The following is a 14,700-nucleotide window of genomic DNA, read 5'->3' as shown; positions in this document are numbered from 1 at the left end:
TGATTACTAGATAGTGGAAAAGGGGGTGGGATTAGATAAGCTTATGCTTCTTCCTGCTCCTTATTGAACATGAAAGTTATTTGTAGTTGTGGTTGCTCGTTTTCCCTTTGTTTTGCTTTGTTTGTTTGTCTCGTTTTAATTCTATGTTGTTATACTTTTTCAACATGTTCAAAATAAAGATTCAATCAAAAACAATCAATAAATGATTGCATTACCGCCACCAGCTGGTGTGGAGCTTGGATCGAAACTTCTGTTTATTTACGGCTTTAAAAAAAATAATTATTATTTTTATCAGATATGTTGGCATTTTTAAAATATCTTTTAGATCAATTTTTTCTTCTGAGGACTTGAATTAAATTGAATTGCCTTCTTTCTACCTCATATTTCTAACAATGTATCCCGTGCTGATCAGTTCAGTATGTACAAATGTATCTCCTTTTCCCTCCTCACCTCATTTCTCCTTTAGTACACTTCAACTTACTCTTGTTTATCCCACCTTTCCTTCAGTTTGATTTATTATCACCATAAAAGCTTGTTGTGGCCTTTGTTCCATTCTCCTCCTTCATGTCTTTTGACACCAAATGTGCAAGTACCCATAAAAATATTGCCGCTAGCCCTATGTGAATTAACATTCACTAAAAATACTGGTGGTTGGCAGTGCTAATCCTCAGCCTCATATTAGACATCTACGATGTCAATTTCAAAAGCCTATGTTGCCTTGTTCTCAACTAGTGAAACATTTAGCAAATTATTAGATTAATTAGCAACAGGTCAGGAACATTTCTGCATCTTAGGGAGGCAGAGCTTCTCTGAAGTAAAGATGGGCTGAAGTTCACCAATCTGCAAAAAATTGTGAAACACTTTCAGAATAACATAAAATCGCTGAATATCTCATCATAGTATATCATCAAAATATTCAGAGAATCTAGAGGAATCTCTGTGCACAGGGAACAAGTGCAAAAAGTCAGTATTAAATGGCCGTGATCTCCAGGCCATCACGTGGCACTGCATTGAAAACAGGAATGGTTCTGTCATGGAAATCACTGCAAACAAACACAAAACTGATGTTCAGTTTACTGCTAATAAAAATACATTCAGCACACATACATAGTGATCTGGTCCTCATAATACGATTACAATTCATTATTACACTTTATGGCAGCAGATACAATTATCTGAAACACCACATAGGGTGTTACTGGCCTTTACACAGTGTCAGCTCGTTAACCACTGGTGTCCAATCCACACTCTACAGCATGCAAAGTGTAATCATAGGAAAATTTGACTGTCTACAGAACATGAACCTGAGGTCATGAGGTAGATGAGCAGAGTTGCAGCTGCAAATGTTGTATTACTTCAGTGTAAGTGCCTTCATATTGCTCATTAGTCCTTCATCTGCTCCTCTCTGATACCACAGGCTTGCTTTATTTCCTTCGGGTGTTCAAAGACTGCGTGCACAAACTGGCCAAACAGGCGCTCCATGTAGTTCTCGCCTCGAGGGAAAAAACCCTGCAAGAAGGCAATGTGTCCCCCGTGTGCCGTCAATACCAGGGCGACGTGAGGAAGATCCTGGACTATAGACACTGGGAAGGCTGTGAGAGCAGGAAAAAAAAAGTCCAAATGAATATAAACAGAGAGCAGAGTAGACACAAAGCAGACACATGAATTGGAAACCTTTCATGTGACTTCAACATCCAGGATTACATTTAAAAAAAGGAACCGTGTTAAGAAGATGAATATCAATACTCCGCAATTACAAAACTTGATGTATCTTTTGTGAGCCAAATCTGACAAGGCCTACTGAATCAGCATTTATGAGTAAACCATTACAGCTGTTATTTACGCTTTGCAATGCCTATACTGACACACCTCTCCTGTTGTGTACTCACCAGATTGTGGAGAAAAAGGGTCATCAGCGGCATTGAGACACAGGATGGGTACGGCTGTATTGGGGAGCTTTTTGCCTGGGCTGGCATCGCGGTAATAATCCATACATGAATTATAACCAAACATCAGAGACGTGAAACGTTCGTCAAACTCACGGATGGTCCGAGCCTACAAGGGGGTGTGAAAACAAGATGACGATGAATGGAAAGTCAATTATACATCTAAGAAACTGATAAACTGTGAGTAATAATGTATCATACCTTCAGGACATAGTCAACATCCACCACTTTCTCTAAAATCTTCCTGTGCCTGTGAGAAACAGATTTTTGTTTTTTATTTAACTGGATTTACAAACGCAAATGTAGGTTTAGCAACCATAACTTATCCAACCTGTTGAGAATTTGGTGCAAGGATTTCGTGATGTGCCTGTTGAAGAGCAGCCAGTTGAGCGGTTCCTCCATCGAGCTGGAGAACTTCAACGCATCCCAGGGTACGGAAATGGTGATACCAGCAACCAATCCTGACTCGGTGCGCTTACGGGCTAGGTAGTTTAACAACACCATGCTGCAGCAAGGTGAGAAGAAAGGAATCATAAAATTGTTGAAAATAATAATAAAAGAAATGGAGGAAAGACACAGACGACAAATTTAGGTCCAGAAATGGAGGTCAGCGGAAACACTATGCACCAACTCACCCTCCCAAAGACACACCAGCCCCAAGCACAGGAGCACTGGGGTAGAGCCCTTTGACATGCTGCACCACACACTCAAGATCTGAAGTATTGGCAGCACAGTAGGTGACTGGTGTCTGAAGCAAGCAGAGGGATACAGGAGGGGAGTTACATGCAGCGCTTAAGCCTCAGATCTTCTGTTAGTTCTATTATTGCTGTGAAATGGTGCACTGAGGATGACGTTCTCCATATTTATATTAAGAAAAACACTGAAACCAACTATGCCTGAAGAAATTAATCTCTAAAAACTGGTCACAAATGCATTGTTTTGTTGGGTCAAAAGCTTGAACTTTTTGGCCTCAATGTCAAGCTTTATGTCTGGAGGAAACCAGGCAGCCAATACCATGACATCAAATTTAGCGCGGTGGTGGCAGCATCATATTGTGCGGATGTTTTTTGTGAGATTAGTCAGGGTCAAGGGAAAGATAAACGCAGTAATATATCAAAACATCCTGCCCCAGAGTGCTCTGGAACTCATACTGGGGTAAAGGTTCATCTTCCAACAAGGCACACAAAGCACACAACCAAACAAACAAAGGAGTGGTTTCCACTCTGCAAACGTCATTGACTGGACCAGACAGAGCCCAGACATGAACCCAATTGAACGTCTCTGGAAAGATCAGAAAATTGGTATATGCCAACTAGGGCTGCACGATTTTGCATAAAATGAGAATCACGATTTTTTTGCTTAGAATTGAGATCACGATTCTCTCACGATTTTCTTTTCCAATATAAATATTTATTGCACTTATTAACTGCACATCAACTTCGTAACAGTTGAAACTGAACATAAAAACAATAAATAAACATAAAAACAATAAATGCCTCACATTTTGTTGTTGCCGCAAAATGTTGTACTGCTTGAAATTCCGTCTCCACCGTTGCTCGACAGTGCGTGCATAGAGCAGGTAGTGCAACAATAGAAAAATAGTTGCGGGAGGGCACTGTGTAGCGTTTGTCTAGGGCAGGGGTCAGCAACCTTTAACACCCAAAGAGCCATTTGGACGCGATTTCCACGCAAAAGAAAACTCTGGGAGCCGCAAATACTTTTTGACATCTAAAATGAACATAACACTGTATATATTGTTTTGTTTTTTTTACCTTTATGCTTTGTGTGAACAACTAAGGTGTGTTGCCTAAATGCATTAAGTGCTACAGAGAAAATTACATTTTATTTATGTAATTAACACATTTTGAACTTTGCAAAATTCCGCCTAAGTATGTATTTTACCTGGTTAATGTGTGTGGCGGGGCGTGGAATGCAGCGCCGCTGCAGGGGAGGCGGACGCACCTTAGCGGTACCCACAATCACGCCTAGCCGCCTTAACATCTGTGCCACCTATGCTGTTGTGTTGGTGTGTGTCGGGCTGCGAACTTTAACACCGGCTGTATGCGTAAAGCAACCGTGTGTGAAAAGTGGTCAATAAAAAGATGCTGAAAAGCGTGTTCATGGAAACATAGTCGGGTCTCCCGTGATATGTTTACAATGGGACTTCCGCTCCTGAACCTCTGCGCACAGCGTCTGCTGTACGATCGGGGTCACTTTCATCTTTACGCACGACTGTAAGCTGTCGTCTGTGAGGCGTGAACGTGTTTGTTTTTGGAGAACAGCTGCTGACATAATGTGGATCCGAAGATCCATAATTGGCCTGCCTGGGGTTGAAAGTCTCGCACGGCGTTTCGGCGGGTATATCGGCTTCCGCAAGTGTGACGCTTATTTTGATCGATCAAAAACTAATACAATATAATTTTATATTTATATTTCAATATCACAATAATCTTCCAATTTAGAACTACGAGTTAAAAAAGAACTAACATAAATAAAGTAGACTTTAGCTAATTACTTACAAAAAATTATTTATTTCCCCAAACCACGCGGAGCCGTAGAAGGACTAAAGATCCGCATGCGGCTCCGGAGCCGCAGGTTGCCGACCCCTGGTCTAGGGTGTTGATCATTTTCCTAAATCCCTCGTTTTGCACAGTGTTGATGGGAGCCATATCTTTGGTCAGGTGATAAGTAAGTAATTTCTTTGTGCCTGCGGGAGTTCGACGTGTATAGGGAAGCGCTGTATAAGGTTCCCGTTATTGATGTTTGGGTGGTTGACCGGGACAAATTGTCTCCTGTCACTTTCTCGTCATCCCTGACGCGTTCTCCGTTGTTTTTTTCCTGCCAATTTGAGCATCACGGCACAGGTTCTGTATCACGTGGTATAAGGCTCCGCCCTTGTCATTTGTTGAGCAGGAAGAGTGAGCGCTTGTTTTCATGCAGATTATGTCCCGGATCAAAATGCGGTACAATCGTCGTCGTCTTTCTTTCTTTCTTTCTTTCTTTCTTTCTTTTTTTTTTTAGATCGTTGTCATTTGGAAATGAGATCGCACATAAGTATGAATCGAGATCGCGATTTTCTAACGATTAATCGTGCAGCCCTAATGCCAACCTTCCCCCTCCAACTGGATAGAAGAAAGAAGAATGGGAGAAACTGTCTAAAGGTTTGTAAAAGTTTGTAAAATCATACTCAAAAAGACCTAAGCTGTAATTGCTGCCAAAGCTGCTTCAACAAAGTATTGAGCAAAGGCTGCAAATTCCTACGTACATATTATGTTTTTATTATTAAACTCGCAAGAAATTTTGATACGCAAGTACTTGGGTGTTCTACTTTGCAGAATTTTGTGGTGAAAAATAAACATTTTGGAATAAGGCTGTAACACGAAAAAAGTGGAACAAATGAAGCACTGTGAGTACTTTCTGGATACACTAGAATCATTCCATCCACATTGTTCAATGTACCAGCACCACTGGCAGGAAAACAACCGCAGACAGTGTTCTCATATTTGAAATCCTCACTTTTGCTCCTTCAAACACACCTCTTGTCATTATGGCCAAATAGCTCAATATATACAATATACATAAAGTTTTCTCCAGAAGGCATTTAGCGTCTCCATGAGGGCAAATTTCAGTCAAGCTTGAAGATGTTCATTCTGGAACATGAGCTTCTTTCTTAAACAGTCTTTTGAGAATTAGATTTTACTTAACTATAAATTTATTAGGTATTCATTGTACTTACCAGCAGCTCCTCCCCTCCAAGACCTCTGTTGTTGAAGACCACACATCTAAGAAGGAAAGTATTTATGAAAACTGCTTTCCTGTTAGCGCTGCTTCAAGATCACTTCATTTTGTGTGAGGAGTGCAGCTGACCTGTAACCGTGGCGTGTGGCCTGGCTAACGGCGTGAAGCACATAGGACTGCTGGCTGTTTCCTGTAATCCCTGGGAGGATGAGCACTGTGGGACGCGTGGAGGATTCTGGGTATGTCACACTGGCCTGATTGTCCACCCAGTCAAGAGAGATCTGACCACCATCCACTGTACGGATCAGCTCACTGGGAGATGAAGGGACGAGACAAGATATTCATTATTTAATTAAATGTTTAGATTAAGATTTTTAACCCTCTTGTAAATAATAAAAGAGAGTTTCTTCCTACTTGCGATAACTGACAGGGGGTCTGGACTTGAGGACGGCAAAGACCAGCGTTTGAAGCCGGCCTCCCCAGCACCACGGAGTGGGACTGAAGCGCTCAGCTACCACAGGACAGTGCTTGTAGAGGAATGCACTGAAAGCCTCACTGCAAACCAGGGCTGGTCTCTGAAAGGACACAAGACCAGATGAAGCCGTTATAAAAGCACAGCTGCTTATAGATTCACACCTGTGAGAGACATGAATACATCCAAAACACACCAGGCGAGCAGAACAAGGTACAAAGAAAATAATGGCAGTATCAGTGGTATGTAGATGTAGTGTGAGTGAGCTGAATAATACCAGCTCTGCACTTGGAAACTTTGATGTGATGTCACACAATAGCATGTAATCAGTGAATGGCTGACATACAGAAAATAAGTCTTAGTTCAAAACTCCCTTTTCCCCTTTGATAAGGTCTGTGCAGAAATTTGTTATATTTGCTTATTTTTTGGCATTTTTTTACATAAATAAATTCTTCAGCTGCCAATATTTAAACTGAAAGTGCTTAAACTTTAGCACAATGCTTAATATGAATATAGTTGTTATACTCTCTATTACCAAATTATTACTCATACTCATAATCTTCTTCAAATCTTATGAAGTCAATAAAAGAGAGACTTTAATTTTGTGGAATAAAGTATCAAAGCTATTGTCGATTTAGATGGGGCACATTTTGCTGGCTCACAATGGTATCACATAAACAAATGCGTGTCAGCTGTTTAAAGGTTTCACAACAAAGTCAATGATAAATAAGCTCACAGAAAAAGCACCCAGTGTTACAGAAGTGCAAACATGTCCGTCTAATTGCAAAGAAACAGGAGAGACATTAGGCTGATCGAAAAACTCTTCACCAACACATTTCCATTTGTTTGGCAATTTTCGAGTGGAGTCATTGCTTTTAAACATTACATATTACAGATTACAGGAAGTATGAAAGCCATGAAGCTCCTGGTACGCATTTTTGTAATGGCACAGTCAGTCTGCAGCTTTCGACTTTTACGCGACCCCGATCTCTAATTTACCTGGTTGGTAACTTCTTGGCTGCGTTGTTGTGGTTCCCAAACACTCCCACTTTGTGTGAAAACCACCGATTGCTGATCGTGGAATATATAGGAGGAAGGAAACGGCGAGATCCTATTTCATCACTACGCTAGAGTTCACGAAATCTTCAGAACCATACAGGTGCTTTATTTTATACACCTGTGCCTGAAGGCACCAGAAGATTAACACGTAACTGGCTACCTTTGTCCATAATACAGTGTTGCTGCACAAGCTGATGAATGACTTCTTTTTAGTGCCAGAGAAACAGGAGTACTTCCAAAAGTTTGATCTGCATGAGCTCATCCACTGCAAAGTCAGGGTCCTCCCTAGTGCTGCTGGTTACATGATTGCTGGAGGCTACTGTTGACTGATGACTAACTTGAGCTTTAGTTGTGGTCGGTGGTGTGATCGGTTTAATTATTTTTTTTTCCTTTACCAAACAGACTTAATTTTACATATCGCAAAAGCGTACAAGACTCAGCTGAGGGGTAAAGTAGACCTTTTTGAATAAAAACGTATTAATTTTAAAAAGACATTTTTTTTAACTAATTGGGAAGTAGCATAGTGAAAAGGAAACAGCATGGTATAAAGTAACCACAGAATCTGACCTGACACTCGCGGCCCCACAGATAGTACAGTGCGGCTGTGAGGGAGCAGATGATCACCGTGTACGGCGTGAAAACGCACTCCCAGTATGTCCTCCATACCTCCGCATGAGTCAGAAACATGACAGGACAGAATGAAATGGACTAATGTTTAATGCCTTCATCGCCAGCTTTCAGCGTTGAGCTCTAGAGCGCGCATGCGTTCTTCTTTTATTTTGGGTGAACAATAAATTATTGCATTACCGCCACCAGCTGGTTTGGAGCTTGGACCGAGACATTTTACTGTATCATGAAAAAAATTTGGCTCGTTTTTTATTTAATAGACGTCTCAAAAAAATTGAGAAGGAGAAACTAAAAAGAAACAGCTGGAGAAACATTTTGCAGCTAGTCAGTAACATGATTAGGTATAAAATGAACATCCTAGAGAGGCAGAGCTTCTTATAATTAACCCTGGTCAGAGGTTCACCAATCTGCAAAAAACTGTTTCAGAATTATCATCAATATAAAACTGTAAATATCTGGAACTATGATCTTCAGGCCCTCAGACAGCACCACATTAAAAAGCAGGCATGATTCTGTCATGGAGTTCACTGCATGCACTCAGGAAACTTCCCGAAACGATTGTCTGTGTTCACCATGTCATCCACAAATGCAGATTAAAGCTGTACCGTGTAAAGAAGAAGCCAGACGTGAACATTATAGGATGCTGCCATCTACTATGAACACAGTTCTTTTAAATTGGACTGAAGCAAAGTAAAAAACTGCTGTGTGGTTAAATGACTGGTGGCATGAAGACTCCAGCGACACTTGAAGCACTATGGAAAAACTTTATTAGCTTTCCAAAGCGTTTCGGCTTGTGGCCTTCATCAGGGTCATTGCAAAATAAATGTTTGCATTTAAATAAAGGAAGAAATCTCGTAAAATTACTTCAAATATTTGAAAAAATATAGACGCTGGACTACAGAGGGGAGGGACCATCCAACTTGCTGGCTGTACTCAATGCTTAAATCCTGCATCTCTGTTGTTAAGAAAGTGAATTAGGGCCGATGGAACTGGCAGCTTGCACATATAGAAAGGGTCAATCAATGTTGACACGTATGTACAGATTTTAAAGCAACACACGTTCCATCCAGATAACATCTTTTTTTCAGAGAAGGTCTTTTATGTTTCAGCAAGACAATATTAAACCACATTCTGCAGCTATTATAACAACCTGGGTTTGTAGCAGACAGGTTTTGGTGGTGAGGTTAACCGCCTGCAGTCCAGATCTTTCACCAGCTGAAAACATTTGGTGCATCAAAAAAGACCAAGGATTTTTTGTTCGGCTAGAATCCTTCATCAACATTCCAGAGGTGGTCTCCTCAATTCCCAGATGTTTAAAGACTTTTATTAAAAGAAAAGGGTATGCTATAAAGTGATACACATGACGGTGTCCCAGCTCGCTTGCTGTCATCAAATTCAAAATGACCTTGTTTTCTCTTAAAAGGATATTTAAAGTATTTTGTCTTGTGCAGTCATAAACACTTCTCCTTACTTTGAGATTAAACTTCAGAATAATAAATGCTACTGCAATTTTATTCTTTTATACCTCTGCACACATCAGTATGTGAATTATAAAGATAAGTGAAATCTACGGTGTTGTCATAAAGTATCCAAGGTTGTATTGCTGGCAGTAGTACAGCTGGACTAAAGTTTAACTGAATAATTTAAGGAGTTGTTGCGTTCTGTGTCACTAGCCGCCCACAGCTTTTTATTTCTCTCCACTCCTTCTTCCAACAAGTGCCTTATGTTGTGTAATCCTAACTTTACCCCTGTAGACATACCCAGGGTTAGCTGCATCTTATTGTATCCCTTTTTTTTTTCTTTTAATGCTACTCTTTTAAATGAACTTGTTCCTTATTCATGTTTCTTAGCACCTTTCTGCATCTTTTTACATTTAGGTCCATACTTTGTTGGGCAGACACAGTGTACACCCCCACAGTGGATTTTAAATCAGTCATGTGATTGAAGTGCACAAAGGAATGATTGTAGACCTTGATATTTATGCCTCATCAACAGTTTTCTTGACTATGCGAGTTGTTGTGAAGATGTTTTCATTTCCATGGAAATAATTCTGTGATCATCCACTTTGGTGGTATTTTGTGCTCTTTCACGCTTTTTTGATGTTGTTAAGCTTTCCAGTGAACTCCTTCTTTTAAACAATGAATCATATTGTTGATTCGACCACTCCGAAGTTCTTGCTCTTTCTCTGATTGGTTTATTTGAATTTTGATTTGGTTTCTTCAGCCTTATAACGGTGTCCCTCACTTCCACTCGCATCTGTCTGATTGTTTGATTTAAAATCTTCCGTAGTAGTATGCAGAGGCAAAATTACACACACACACGGTCCGAACTGTATGCACATTACCACCACCCTCTGCTGGGCCCTGCTAGAAACATGTCTTGACATTGTCCTGTAAGTCACAGTTCATTTAAAAGTTTGTGTTGTAAACTTTTCAGCTTTTTTCCTTTAGTGTACAAAAGGAATTGCCATTGGATTGGTCTACCACAAATTGTGAAACAAGGGCATCCATTAAAATTTAAAACATGTTAAATCTTGTCAGGCACATGCTTTTTAAAACGCTGTTAAGACTGTAGCAGATCACATTTCTCACCACAGTCAAAAATAAGCTGCAACACCAAAGGAGGACTATTTTACGGTGGCCCCTAGAGAGGACTATTTGGATATGTGATTTTTGATTTTCTTTTGCTGTAGTATCCTTTAATTTAAGGAGTCATGGTATTATATTGGTATTATCATTATTATAAATTACTGATTCAGTACATAGTATATGAAATCATCAATGTCATCATCCCAACTAAAGCTAGAATGCTAGATAATATGTATATATCTCTAAATATAATTATCTAAATTTTGAATGCTAAAACATAACCATGTTTCTTCATGCAAAGTGTCAGAAGGTTCATATAATCTCATCTACCTTCCCAATGAAGCTTATGCGCAATTTCAATTAGGCAGATCCGCAGTCACTCATCTGCCTGCTTTCCTGGGTTTTTTGGCCGCTACTAGTCTCTTCTTGACTCCACTACTTTTTCCCACGTTGTCAAACTCAGCACTGACATCATTACTCTAATCCAATCACCTTCTTGCCCACATTCTTTGAGTCAATTAGCCTCCACTCCACGTGGTTTAAATCTCTGCTCTCCATCTTGATGCATGCTCAATCATCCAGGTAAGTAAATCCCCAAAGTTTGATTCTGTTCATGGTGCTAGTTTCAGTCATTATGCAATGTACTTTTTATAAGATTGGGGAAACCTGCAGTCAGCTGAGACTGAAGAAGTCACTTGGATGAGTGACGAAACGTTTCTCCCACTGAAAACGCTACGTCCAGATGAACAGAATCAAACTTTGGGGATCTACTCTCCGTCATTCTCACTTTCAGACTCGCATTCATGCAACCCACCTCCTCCCCATCCCCACCTCATAGACGTATCAACTGGAGCTTCATCCAAGCCTCACTCATCATCTTCATCACCACCAGCATCTAGACTCTGCTCTGCCATGATAGGTCATCAGAGATTAATCGCCAAATACATTAATTTCTCTATGTCAATGAATAATGCTCAATTCTCTCCGTAATGAAATGAAGCTGTAAAAACTTTTTGTAGCTTACTTGTGGGAAAACAAACCTGGAAATCATGGTAAAGAAATGCAAATGAAGACCAAGAAACAACCATTTATTCCCTCTTTATTGCATGAAATCTTTCAAAATCTGCCCCAGAATGAGGTCTGTCTTTTCTTTGATTTATTTCTTGATTGTCTGCTGTGATGATTATTTCATCTAGTTAAGCGGGATTCCTGTAATCACCTCTGACTCAATACCACATTCGTCATTTCCACGCTTGATTTTGAAGAAACCTGAAATAAGAAGACAACAGAGAATGACACAGTTTTAGGCCAGCATTCCCACTCGTGTTCAGCACTTTGTGTGACGTAGGCCTGTATGTGACACCAGCTATGTGCCTTACACTTTCATCCATACCTTCATCTCCCCAGTCAGTATTCCAGGAGTTTGCAGCCAGCCAATAGGGCGTCCCGTTCTCATCACCCCAGCCCAAGATCTTAATGGAATGACCGCCCAGCATATCCCCTGTCACATGCTGATACACACCTACAGCAACAAAAAGCTCATTAAAGCAGAAGAAGGTTGTTCCTCTTTTGAAAATTACACATTTTCTGACAGGCGTTCTAAAGTGTCTCTCAAACAGTTGCCCAATATTAAACTGAGACAAAGAAGTACGTTACTCATATAGAGTGACATTACTGGAATTAAATATATAAACCTCACCACTCTTATACAGCAGAAAATCTTCATAAACAGTGAAAGATGCCTCCACAGGCCCGTTCTTGTACAGCTCCGTCATGATCTGATCCGGGTCCGACGGGACGCCGTATGTGCGTCTGCCTGAAGAGGAACATACAGGAAATGTCAAGGACTGCAACAACAAAGTAAACCAATGCTAGGAGGGTGTAGAGTTTATTTTAATTCTCTGTACCAAAGTGTTTGTCCTTCTCATATGATAGTGAGTATCCATCAGTGCACTGCCGCACACACTTAGGAGTCTCTGAACTTCCACACGGAGGACGACTTCCATTCACATGATGCTCACAGGGGGCGATGGTGTAGGGTAGGCAGCCTGTAATAAACAGTCACCGTCAGTCCATCTAAGTCAAGTCTTTTGCTCCTCCCCAAAACTCCTTAAACTGAATTCACCAAGTTGATAATGGACATACCAACTTTAGAGTCATACAAGCCTCCTGTGACAAGCCCTTTCTTTGCCCAGAATTCCCAAGCAGCAGAAGAATAGCCACCAAAACAGCTACACCAAACACGAAAAGACATAATGTGCACCATGAGTTATATTATAGCTGTTTTACTTCATTTCATTTTTGAAGACTGTAATTATAAACCATCACTGTTTCTCCAAAAAAAAACTTTTCCATGAAAACTTCATGTGTAGAATTAATGAACAGCCCATTTACTTATATACATGAGCTATTACTAATGCTCACCCCATGCCACATTCATCACAGCAGGCCAGCAGATCTTCAGCGGAGATCTCCACAGAGATCTTACCACCACTCTGGATACATAACCTGTCAGATATTGCCTCAGCTGCCCCAAAGGCCTGTGTAAAAATCAAACCGGGAACACTGAGAACATGGAAGTTGGTAATGATTTTTTTTAATGTCCCACCCTATCTCCTCTATTTGGTGGTGGTGTATTTTTAATTTCTTGGTGTGTCATACCCAACAGGACCCACAGGAGCCTTGATCTCTGATCTGTTGGATTGTGGCACAGTTGGGCCACTGTTTGCGTGCGTCAAAGCTGTCAGGAAGTTTAATGCCTTCAATTTTATGAAGCCTAAACAAGAGAGAAAACAGAATCACTGCAGATTAGCTCAACCTGTTGACTGTCACATGTCATCTCATGTGACCAGCTGTCCAAATCACCTGATAAACTTACACCTCTGGTAGCTTGGGTCCATTCAGTATGGTGCCACACAGCTGTTTGACATAGGTGGCATCGATATTCTGGAAATTCTTTGTGGCCTGGAGCAAATAAAAAGGAAATTGGAGCAGAGAAATCATCGCTTACAGGTTGTTAACAGCTTCCTAAGATGTGGAAATATCCATAAAAACTGATTGCATGGTCTCACCGTCCAGGTGGTGTTAGCCTTGTTAATAAAATCAACCATCTCAGAGGAGAGAAGGGAGTGGTGAGGGTGTGCCCAAGTGGTGGACACCATCACCACTACAGAGAGGAGGAACAGCAGACTCATCCTGCAAAACAGACATCAGTGATCATAGGAGGTGACCAGGAAACTGTTTACATGAACACAAAAGCGCATCTCAGTGGAGCGTTATAAGGAAAGGGAATAAGGAAAGAGGCCATTTCCTTTATTTATAACCATCATGTGTTTTGTAGTAATGTTGCAAATACATTTCTGTACATAGGAACTGTGTCAAGTATGAATGCAATCAATGTAGTTATTAGAAACAGATTAATGATAAATGATACTTTTAATCCAATTTATAAAGAAAAAAATGAAGTTTAAAAGAACATTTATATTATCAGATGAATCAGAACTGCAGCTAGATTTAAAGTATATGTACATTGATTCAAGCTAAAAACAAAACAAAAAATGAAAACTTCAGCTTAAAAGACAATCACAAAGTATTAATCCAGATGCATATTGAACTCATGTGAGCAAGAAATCAGCATATTTGCCAAATGTCTTAATTTTTTTACCTGGGTTGCTGTTTCAGTGGATCTTTTTCGTCGTTCTTCTTCTCTCTGACTCAAACCTTCCAGTTACCACTCTTATAAGACCCCAGTTGTTGATCACATGACTGTATAATAAATGCACCTGCATGTCTCATGTGACTAGAAGCCTGCCATTCCAAAGGTTGACCAAGCTCTTAAAATTATTATACGTCAATAACGAGATGCAGTTTTGTTTCCTTTATTTAACCATCAACCTTCTGATTCTTAATTTTTTGTTTAATATGTATGAACTTCTCCCATCCAAACACACACACTTAAACTCTGCATCAAAACATGAAATCACTCAAAATATTGGATTAATTGTTATTTATTTCTTCAAATATGTACAAATCAAAATGTCACATTACATAGCAATGTTCCCACATTGTCAAACTAAGTACTGACATCATTACTCTAATCCAGTCACCTTCTTGCCCACATTCTTTGAGCCAATCAGCCTCCACTCCATGTGGTTTAAATCTCAACTCTCTGTCATTCTCGCTTTCAGACTCCCATTCATGCAACCCACCTCCTCCCCATCTCCACCTCACAGACGCTTCAACTGGAGTTTCATCCAAGTTTAATCTTTAA

At 40.2% G+C, this 14,700-nt stretch overlaps 2 protein-coding genes and 1 pseudogene across 4 annotated transcripts; all 3 read right to left on the bottom strand.

Moving 5' to 3' along the window:
- The window catches only part of LOC134643620 (uncharacterized), a 36,760-nt pseudogene that overhangs the window by 19,827 nt on the left and 2,233 nt on the right, over positions 1-14,700 (bottom strand).
- LOC134643838 (phospholipase ABHD3-like) lies at positions 1,083-7,975 on the bottom strand. Of its 3 annotated transcripts, XM_063496441.1 has the most exons (6): positions 5,814-5,962; positions 5,683-5,728; positions 2,278-2,451; positions 2,148-2,196; positions 1,890-2,055; positions 1,083-1,592 (listed from the first exon to the last, which is right to left on the bottom strand). In XM_063496441.1, the coding sequence occupies exons 1-6, from the start codon at positions 5,854-5,856 to the stop codon at positions 1,384-1,386; spliced, it is 687 nt and encodes a 228-aa protein (XP_063352511.1). In that variant the 5' UTR covers positions 5,857-5,962; the 3' UTR covers positions 1,083-1,383. The 3 variants fall into 3 exon arrangements, with proteins under 3 accessions (XP_063352511.1, XP_065328102.1, XP_063352512.1); XM_065472030.1 differs by lacking the exons at positions 5,683-5,728; positions 5,814-5,962 and adding an exon at positions 2,582-3,017; XM_063496442.1 differs by lacking the exons at positions 1,083-1,592; positions 1,890-2,055; positions 2,148-2,196 and adding exons at positions 6,099-6,259; positions 7,783-7,975 and having other exon boundaries at positions 2,304-2,451; positions 5,814-5,996.
- On the bottom strand, positions 11,623-13,624 carry LOC134643837 (cathepsin B-like). The gene is made up of 9 exons (XM_063496440.1): positions 13,502-13,624; positions 13,309-13,394; positions 13,092-13,206; positions 12,855-12,970; positions 12,576-12,661; positions 12,338-12,478; positions 12,130-12,246; positions 11,824-11,952; positions 11,623-11,699 (listed from the first exon to the last, which is right to left on the bottom strand). The coding sequence occupies exons 1-9, from the start codon at positions 13,622-13,624 to the stop codon at positions 11,623-11,625; spliced, it is 990 nt and encodes a 329-aa protein (XP_063352510.1).

This window comes from Pelmatolapia mariae, linkage group LG15, assembly GCF_036321145.2.
Source record: "Pelmatolapia mariae isolate MD_Pm_ZW linkage group LG15, Pm_UMD_F_2, whole genome shotgun sequence".
In the NCBI taxonomy this organism is placed as follows: Eukaryota; Metazoa; Chordata; class Actinopteri; order Cichliformes; family Cichlidae; genus Pelmatolapia; species Pelmatolapia mariae.
Note: the sequence above shows the minus strand (reverse complement) of the source record. Positions and strands in the feature narration are given on the sequence as shown.

Bases quoted from the DNA above. Each gene is read 5' to 3' on its own strand.
- LOC134643838 (XM_063496441.1), bottom strand. From the start codon at position 5,856: ATGTGCTTCACGCCGTTAGCCAGGCCACACGCCACGGTTACAG. The intron at 5,729-5,813 runs GTCAGCTGCACT...TTTCCTTCTTAG, and splicing joins GCCACACGCCACGGTTACAG to ATGTGTGGTCTTCAACAACA. The intron at 1,593-1,889 runs GTGAGTACACAA...CTGCTCTCACAG, and splicing joins CCCTTTTTCTCCACAATCTG to CCTTCCCAGTGTCTATAGTC.
- LOC134643837 (XM_063496440.1), bottom strand. From the start codon at position 13,624: ATGAGTCTGCTGTTCCTCCTCTCTGTAGTGGTGATGGTGTCCACCACT. The intron at 12,247-12,337 runs GTACAGAGAATT...GTTCCTCTTCAG, and splicing joins TGAGAAGGACAAACACTTTG to GCAGACGCACATACGGCGTC. The intron at 11,953-12,129 runs GTGAGGTTTATA...TTGTTGCTGTAG, and splicing joins TTTTCTGCTGTATAAGAGTG to GTGTGTATCAGCATGTGACA.